The sequence below is a fragment of the Spinacia oleracea genome, chromosome 6 (genome assembly GCF_020520425.1).
Source record: "Spinacia oleracea cultivar Varoflay chromosome 6, BTI_SOV_V1, whole genome shotgun sequence".
Classification (NCBI taxonomy): Eukaryota; Viridiplantae; Streptophyta; class Magnoliopsida; order Caryophyllales; family Amaranthaceae; genus Spinacia; species Spinacia oleracea.
The window spans coordinates 150645504-150655036 of record NC_079492.1 but is presented as its reverse complement, the minus strand read 5'-3'; the positions used below and the strand labels follow the sequence as shown (position 1 = coordinate 150655036).

General features: G+C 31.7%; 1 protein-coding gene across 1 annotated transcript; it reads right to left on the bottom strand.

The window, feature by feature from the left end:
* Positions 1-996: 996 nt before the first annotated feature.
* On the bottom strand, positions 997-3429 carry LOC130464395 (uncharacterized). The gene is made up of 2 exons (XM_056833939.1): positions 3320-3429; positions 997-1273 (listed from the first exon to the last, which is right to left on the bottom strand). Exons 1-2 carry the CDS (start codon positions 3384-3386, stop codon positions 1035-1037), a joined length of 306 nt encoding a protein of 101 aa, XP_056689917.1. The 5' UTR covers positions 3387-3429; the 3' UTR covers positions 997-1034.
* Between the last annotated feature and the right edge of the window lie 6104 nt (positions 3430-9533).

The window sequence follows — 9533 nt, the reverse complement described above, 5'->3', positions numbered from 1 at the left end:
ACACTCTAATATAGTCTCGACATACGTACGTGTGTAACCCTATAGGATTAGTCCAATTACATTAAACTTGCTAATTGATAGTGGTAGTTCCCAGATAAACATATCGATCACTTAACTAATTAATCGTCAATCCTCATGTAGGTGATGTTTATAACGAGGAGAAGTACGAAGGATTGAAGACGGGGGAGCAAAGTAAGGAAACCTCAATTGGCCTCGAAAATCGAGTTGGAAAGATGAAGTTTAGCCGAAAACAAATAATTCCAACTGAATGCTTTAAAGTATATGCACCCCTGGAATTACTGGCCCAACGTGCTATTGTTGTAATACTATAAGATGTTATGTAACTGAAGATGAATGTATCAAGAACTGTCACTGATCAAGAATTTTAAGTTTTGATATAGTTGTCTATTAGCTCTTAAAGGTGGAATTATTAAAAAATATGTCATATGTGAGTTTAATAAAAGAAAATCGACCAAAGGTTGGATTAATATTATCAAATTTTTCTTTTATTTATTATTAATTTATTATTAATTATACATTATTTACATTATAATGATTATTATTATATATTATATATTATACTTTTATTATTATTATATTATTTATTTATTATTACTATTATTATTATTATTTATTTATTTATTATTATTATTGTTGTTGTTGTTATTGTTATTATTAATAATAAGTTTCAATAAGTTCAGATAAGTTCAAATAAGTTTAGATCAGATAAGTTCAGGTCAAATAAATTTAATAGAACGCACCGTAATTATAAGTTCAGAAAATTCCATGTACTATAAATTGAAGAGAACACACTCTAATATAGTCTCGACATACGTACGTGTGTAACCCTAAGTGTATCTCTTAAATAAATACGGAGGGAGCATATATTTAAGAAACAAAAAATATACGAGATAGTAGAAAATTTGTAAACACTTAATTAATAAAAATAAAAATTGCCACTTTTCTGATCAAGAAATTTTATTAATTTTAATTTTGAATCAAAATAACATCGGAGTAAAATTTAAAATTCTCGATCAGTGACAGTTCTTTTTACATTCATCTTCAGTTACATAACATCTTATAGTATTACAACAATAGCACGTTGGGCCAGTAATCCCAGGGGTGCATACACTTTTAAAGCATTTAGCTGGAATTATTATTTGTTTTCGGCTAAACTTCATATTTCCAACTCCATTTTCAAGGCCAATCGATGATTCCTTACTTTGCTCCTCCTTCTTCACTCCCTCGTACTTCTCCTCGTTATAAGCATCACCTACATATATTTGGTAGAATAGTTAGTTAGAGGAAAAAAAATAAAAAAATTTAATCATGTAATGTGTTCTTATACAACCAATCACATTGCTAAATGAATTTCAACATTATCAGTATGCATGGTTTTAGTATTTAAACTATAAGATGAATGAATGAAAATATTGGACAATACTATGTAGTCTATTATTGGAGTTAAGCTAAAGATTAGGGTCTAATCTTTTATGTTTTTCACCTTTTAGAACCTATACCATTTTTTTTCACCTTTTGGGACCTCTTTTCCATTTTCCGGTTAACTAACTCACCGTTAACCCAACGTTAACTATACCAACATTATTTTATATGAAAAAATTAATTAAATGAAAAATAAAGGTAAAAAAGTGATTGACTTTGTTGCATTTTGATAAACATCCGCACATCAAAAGATATGTTGATAGTTGATGCATGTAAAAAATAAAGGAAAATTTTGTAATATTAATCCAACCTTTGGCCGGTTTTCTTTTATTAATCCCATCTACGACATATTTTTTAATAATCCCACCTTTACTACCCAACGACTTTTATTGGGCTTAAGTGACCGATAACCGGTGAAAAAATCATCGAGATGGTGATGATTTGATGATGATGACTGAATATATCGAGGGAGAGTACTTCCACGTAGGGACATATTATCGCCTACAATAGGTTTATGACGTTTTAGGCCCAATAAAAGTCGTTGGGTGGTATAGGTGGGATTATTAAAAAATATGTCGTAGGTGGGCTTTATAAAAGAAAATCGGCCAAAGGTTGGATTAATATTACCAAATTTTCCAAAAATAAAAATGTTGATACCACTCCAATTAAACTACGGCTATTGCAGTCCTTCATATCCCAAACCGAAAGTGTTACTTAGCCGCGGTAATAACATGCCAATGACAAAGTCGAAGGTGTTGGTTAATCTCTGTGATACATTAAAGTAGTATACCATACCATTGCATTATTACTTTTGTCATGTTCTTCGTATTCGATCTTGCAAACATTTTTTTTCAAGGTATTTGTGAATTAATCTCATCTCGTGATGCTTAATGGTGACTCTCTTAACCCAATCTAATTGCTCCTTTAATAGCTTATTTTTCCCATGGCGGTGGTATAAAAACCCAAATGTTCACATTTTTCTTGATGAATGTGTGTTTTCGGTGGTGATTGAAAGTCAACTTCCAACCATAAATAACAGTTGAAACTTGAAAGTTTGTATAGTTGGGGTGGCTTACGTACGGTTGATGGTTGATTTAGGAACACAAAACAAAGAAAAGCAATTGAGATGAAGTTTGTGTGGTTTAGTTGAATATCTTAAATTGATATAGGAACACAAAACAAAAAGAAGTAATTGAGATGAAGTTTGATCTAGTTTATTAACATAATAACATTAATAAGTATTACTGGTGAATTTTTGACAACTTCTGAGTACTACTTCAATTGATAAAGTGAGACAAGAAAGATTGAGGAGGAGGATGACTTACTCATATTCAAGGGTAAAATTGTTAACTCACTTTCATCTATATAACAATCAGTATAAAAATTAATTTTGAAAATTAAAGAAAATCTCACATTTCTTTAGCTAATATTACGAAAATAAATTTCTTAATAACCAACTACAGGGTAATTTAGAAAATTAAGGAAATAATTTATCTAATCATCAAAACTTCTCTTTGGTTGTTGGGTTAATTACATTTCAAAAAAATTCACCAATAATTATACATAAATTATTTTTAACTCAAGGACCCAAACATTTAACCAAAGGGACTAAACTTTTCAATGCTTTGGTTAAGTTTGACCGGAAAATGAATAGTAGGTCCCAAAAGGTGGAAAAAAAAAGTGCAGGTCCTCAACGGTGAAAAATGTGAAAGTTGAATCCCTAAACATTAGCTTAACTCTCTATTATTGCCTTCACCTTAAAATTAGATAGGTACATATACATACAAGTATTTGTTTTGACGATTTATTATACATAACAATAATCTACGTGAATAGAAATTAACAAAACACAAATTAAAATAGTTGGATGACTCACAATTAGCTATGATAAGGAGAGAAAGCACAATGAAAACGGACAAAATAGCTCTACCACTTGGTGCCATTGCTAATTATATTATTGTAAAATTGTTTTATATTATATTAAAGAATGGTGAGTGCATGAAGAACACAACAACATTCATTGAACTTATATAGCACGGAGAAAATATTCTTATTAGCTGGTATGGAAACTTAATTAAAAATTTAATGAATTGATCAACTTCCGCCAATAAAGATTGCAATTATATTTTTTTGGTAAATTCACATTAATGGTAAAACTTTTATTGGTAACAAATCAAGGATAATATATCAATGAGATATCACTAAATAAGAACAAACTCTATAATAATATCTATACAATTATAAAAGATTATAGAAATGATATCTCCTTGATGTATTTCCTTAATAATATATTCCTAGCATTACTATACTAAATTATGCTAATTTCCTATCTTCAAGTTATTATTATTATTATTATTATTATTATTATTATTATTATTATTATTATTATTATTATTTATTATTATTATAAAACGTTACAAGCTTAACAAACTACAAAGATCAAATGAACTACAAGAAGTTGGAGGGGAGCCGAGATACAATCTGGGCCCCCACTCCTCTAGCTATGGCGAACCCGATCCTGCTGAAAATGTGGGCAGCTGTCCGCGCCCCAATGTCCTGAGCCCTGGAGTACGCCTGGACCCGCTTCAGCAAAGAAACAGCCCCTTTCTCTAATTCCCCAAAAGAAAAGAAGGAAAAAGGAAAGAAACCGTAACCCAAAGCCCTACAACGTGCCGCATACTTATCCTGCTTCCGCTGCGCTGCAACCGCCACAACCCGACCCGGAACGAAGCCTGACAACCCAGATTGCGTCATAGGGGAAGACCCAGTCAAGTCAACACACACATCCAAACCGCCATCCCATGAGTAAAGCAATATATCTGCAGGACGAAGAGCTCCATCACTCTCACTAGTCAGCCCAACATCAACCTCCTTGCGAGCAGAAATCCCCGACCGATAGCAAATATCCAAAAGGGTATCACGAACAACATTATGTCGATGTTTGATACCCACAATCCCAGCACAAGACACGGCATGATCCCCGTAAATGTCCCCATCGAAAACCCGAGAGCAAGCAGAACACGACGTCGAATCAGAGAACAACGGAATACCCAACCGATAGCAAAGAACCGAACGATAAGCGATTATTATTATTATTATTATTATTATTATTATTATTATTATTATTATGAAGAAGCGATTACACAAATTTGGATAGGAGCCTAGCCAATTAAAATTAATAGTTGGCACAAAAATGACAGTATAATAAGTTTATAAAAGGAAAGATTCTCCCATGTAACAAATGAAATACCCTAAAAGAAATACGTAACAAATAAAAAGAAACGGAAGGAGTAATTAGTTGTCTGTATTTATTAATTGGACTACTTGTACTCATATTTAAAGACAAAAATAAACAATGGTTGCGAGTATTATTTAATTTCCTTTTAATATTATTTATGCAGACTATTTGTACGCTCGTATTTATCGCAACTTCTGCCATTGTGGGTGTGAATATCGCCATGCTTCAGATACCCGAAGGCTGTTTCATGAACCCATGTTCTCGATGGAAAATATCGATATTCATAGGTTATATGACATTTTTATCATCTTTACCTACTTATGTGGTCAACTTCTGGTCATTCACTTCTGTACGCCGTCACCAAAGACATGAGTAATAGTTGAAATCCAGTTTTTTTTTTTTTTCTTAAATAATTGCATTTGTGTAGAAATTAAGAAAAAAACATGCGTACGTAGTATATTCCTCTAGCTTGTTGCTGATGACATTAATAAAAAATACTAGTATATATCAATCTCTTGTAAGTATTTCTTTTAATTGCCCTTGTTACAAAACCAAGCTTCTTTTGAAGCCAAAGATATCATTAACTCATTATTAAGGTGGCAATGAGCAATGACTATACTAGGGGTGTTCATCGGTCCAAATCCGACCCGGACTGGACAGAGGACTGAAATTTTGATAATTCAAGACTCGAAAACCGGACCGATTATGCCTGGATCAGACCGAAAAAATCGGTCCAAAACCCGGACCGATTGTAGACCTATGTCTATATACTCATAGTTTTTATTTTTTCTAAAAATTATGGTAAAAAAGAAAAAAAATATATATATAAAAAATCAATTGTTTAAGGTGTTTTTTGGAAGCTAAAATCAAATATATCACAATATAGTAATCCGTAATATTTACAACATATTGAAGGAGAGAATTAAATTCTTAAATAACTTATATTATATTTTATTAAGGAAAAATCGGCCCGGTTCAAAATCCGGTTTTGAACGGGACCGAACTTAACCGAAAATTGATATTTCTCGACCCGAATACAGACCGATTGTCTTCGATCCGATCCTTTTTTCAGTCCGGACCAATTTTTCCACACCCCTAACTATACAAGCTAATTATTCTACATCAACAACCTGATAAGTCTCTCTATAAGTTTCATACATCATTTTCTTCACATGTTGCTTCCTGAGCTAAAAAAAAAAAAAATATCTTGCTTATTTAAGTTGAATTATATTTTACTGATTTGAGAAACTATAAGATCAGATAATCACTCCCTCCCTCCTCTCTCTCAAACCCTAGCCTCCCTTGTTGATTTATGAAGGAGTTTCCCTCGGTCTTTATCGGTGGAAAGCATCTATCTTTGTTTTTTGTTGCTTTTTCTTCTGTTTTGTTGTTTGTTTTTAGCTTTACAATAACGCTTCCTCCTTTGTGAGAATCTTTTCTCCTTCGAAAGATAGAGTTTTTCATCTCCTCCCTTTGAGGGAGACTTTTTCTTGTTTTTTCAATTGTCCAGGATCGCATATCTAATGGATTACTGTGAAATCGGTTCATTGGCAAAATTTGTCGAATGCAATCAGCTGAATCAGATGAAAACCACCATCACAACTATAACAAATCGTTATATTGTCCCTAGCTTCGAAAAAACTATATATTCAGCGATATGTGCGAGAGATGTCTCACATTGAAAGATCTATTTAACGACTGTAGTTTCAATTTATGCATTTATTAGATTCAAATTTCTTTTGTAATTCTCGTGTGACTTTTATTAATTAATTAGTTTTACTACAAAAAAATAAAGCAAAAATAAACAGAGAATCAGTGTCACAAAATTTAACTTAGCCTGCTAGAAGTTATGATAATAAATCAAGTGAAGTATTTTCAGAATTTGTATTCGTGGCTTAAAACTGAGCCCAATTCTGCAAAGAAGATAAGCCTTGTTTAGTTGTTTCATATGAGGATAATATACGTAGTATGACATTATGACCCAAGCCGAGAGGAATGAAAAACCGAACTGACCCATTCTTAATGGTAGCCTAATAGAGTATGACAAACATTCCAAGTTTCCAGTTATCCTTTTACAAAAGAACCTAGGTTCTTTAAAAAAAAATAAAAAAAAATCTTGCTAGGTTCTAAAGAAGAATAGTATTTTAGACTACTTCATTTACAAAAGTGCCATAATTATCCTTAATTTCCACTTTTCCCCAAAATATGATTTATGTACTCGGGTGCACTGTGTAAAATATTCACTGTGCAATGTTCATTTACTATATGTTCTTTATATTTAAAGAACATATAGTAAATGAACTTATAGTTTAAATCCAAAGAATATATATTAAAATATTTCATTTGTTTGCGTATATTGAAATCAATCTTCATGTTCATTAGGTGCTCAATAGAAAGAGATCGGGAGTCTTCATGTTTCCATCTATTATTCCTTTTATTTCCTAATAGAAAGAGATTGGGAGTGTGGGTGAAGAGGGGGAAAATCGAGAAGGATGAAGAAATTTGAAAGGGCTTGATATTGTACAAACTTTTACATAAAACGGTCTTACAAAAAAGACTACCTGGTTGTCATATAAGTTAAGCACGGGAACTAATTAGTTAAACACTAAAATTATTTAGTTAAACACTAGATTTAGTTAGTTAAGCACTAAAACTAATTAGTTAAACAATGAAATTAATTAGTTAAGCAATCGAAGTGGTCTTTCCGGTAAGGCTGACATTACACAAAAATTGCCGTTGGTATTGTGTTTAAGTTTTCATCCTCAAAATAGAACATTAGTATTGTACTATTGTTTGGGTGTTCATTTAAGTCGCCTCACCTAAAAGCCCACTAGCATATTACGCTATTGCTTACTAATAAAGGGATTAGATCTTTTGCATGGCCCAAGGCCCAACTGCATTCGTCAACAAACATTATAAGTATTTTCTCAAGGTATGTTCATTTATTACTTTTACACACACTAAATCTAGTAAGATCTATATTACTCATTATCACTTAGGCATCAGATGAACTACTTTTGGATCCACCCTGAGACCAGTTAACGTATCTTAGTGTGTAGTTACATTTGAGCCCAATAACAATCAAGCCAGGTCTTCCTCATCCGAGTCTAAAATCAGTTCTTAATTCTTGTTCTCAATATACGTTAGGTTCTCATTGAAACTTGGTCGTATACGTTCTCTACTCTATTTAATGAAACAAATTATAATCACAATTCTAACAACATAAAAATCATAATAATAAATTCATAAAAAGAAAACATAAGGTTACTGTAGAAACTCAAATCAATTTGAGAGAATTTAGAGGAAATCAACTGATTCCTATATTGTATTATGAGCTCACACTGTGCTTAGAGCTGATCATCAGCTTATATACAATACAAATATACAACGCAATTATACAATGTAATTGTGCCACATCAGCTAAAATTGTAACTGAATTGTAACCACTTTCTAACCAACTGATAACTTAAAATAATAATAAAAATAGAATAAGGAAGTATTTCCTATAGTTACTTTAAGAAAAAGGGTTACATGGATCTACTTATCAAATATGCGTAGCTCAAATTAAAATATTGAAATCACATTCAAAGAGTCACACTCCACATCCCATTTCGTTAGGACTTTACTAGTAAAAAAGGGCCCACAAGAGGGAGCCAATCAAAGGTCATAATGATGGGCCATAAGCACAGGTTGAGGTTGGTCATTAAAAACTTCATGAACCAACTGGTAGCTAGGCATCCATTACGATGTTTTTTTCCCCACATATCACGCATTAATTGGTAGTAGTTTTATGTCAAAAACCATCACCACCTTTCATTCGGTTAACGTGGATGTTAAATAGTTTAGTTGATTAAAATCGTGAGATATAATACTTATAATTTAGAGTTGAATCTCATTTATATTACATGATTTTTATGACTGTCTAAAAAAACAATTTTCATGTTAGATGATTGTCTACTATTTAATCACCTTAAATCACCTTGTTGTATACGATGATAATCGTAAATTAAATACAAAAACTAATGTTAATGGATATACCCTCTAAACTTAATAGCAACAAACGAAAAATGCTCTTGGAGCTTTTGGTTTTGATTCGTGTTTGTTTTTCTTTCTTGTCAAAAAAAAGGAAAAAAAAAGAAAAAAGAAAAACGAAAAACGTACCCTCTAAATTCATTCTTTGTAAATTTATGCCATGCATTCTTTCTCTAATCTCCTGTTTTGATGACTACACAAACAATTTAAACAATATCCCCTCACAATTATGTAATATTTCATTTTTTTTGGGACTATAAATTAAGGTATCCACTGTCAATAGTATTAATAACACTCTCACCTTGCGTGCTCCGATTAAGGTAGAAGGCTGATCAATGATTTTTTTCATTCTCAAAAATTGTGGTTCGAACTCCAAAAATGAGCTACCACTATACCAATTAACTTGGTTCATTAAGTAATATTTCATATTTGTCAAGTAATGTGTTATAACGGAAGCAAGAAAGATTATAAATAAAGTAAAATAAAGAACACATATATGTAACGTGATTTACTACCAATGTGTTAGCTACGGCCACAAACGGAGGAAAAGAAAGTTTATTGATCTTGAAGAGTACAAATTATTGAATTCAATTAGGTATATGACCTATAGAGTTTATATAGTACTCTCTATATAAATGCGGAAAACCCCATAAAATAGGCTCAAAACAGACAATCGTAGTGTACAATAACAGATATCGCAAGGGGGTTTGATCGATTCAAGACATATTCTAACATAATAGTTGATCATCAATCAATCTGACAAACTAGTTTATTGTACTTAAAAAAAAACATTTGGCGAACCATTAGTTATCCATATGTG

Excerpts from the sequence above, each read along its gene's own strand:
- LOC130464395 (XM_056833939.1), bottom strand. The coding sequence starts at position 3,386 with ATGGCACCAAGTGGTAGAGCTATTTTGTCCGTTTTCATTGTGCTTTCT. Across the intron at positions 1,274-3,319 it reads TCTCCTTATCATAGCTAATT|GTGATGCTTATAACGAGGAG; the intron begins GTGAGTCATCCA and ends AAATATATGTAG.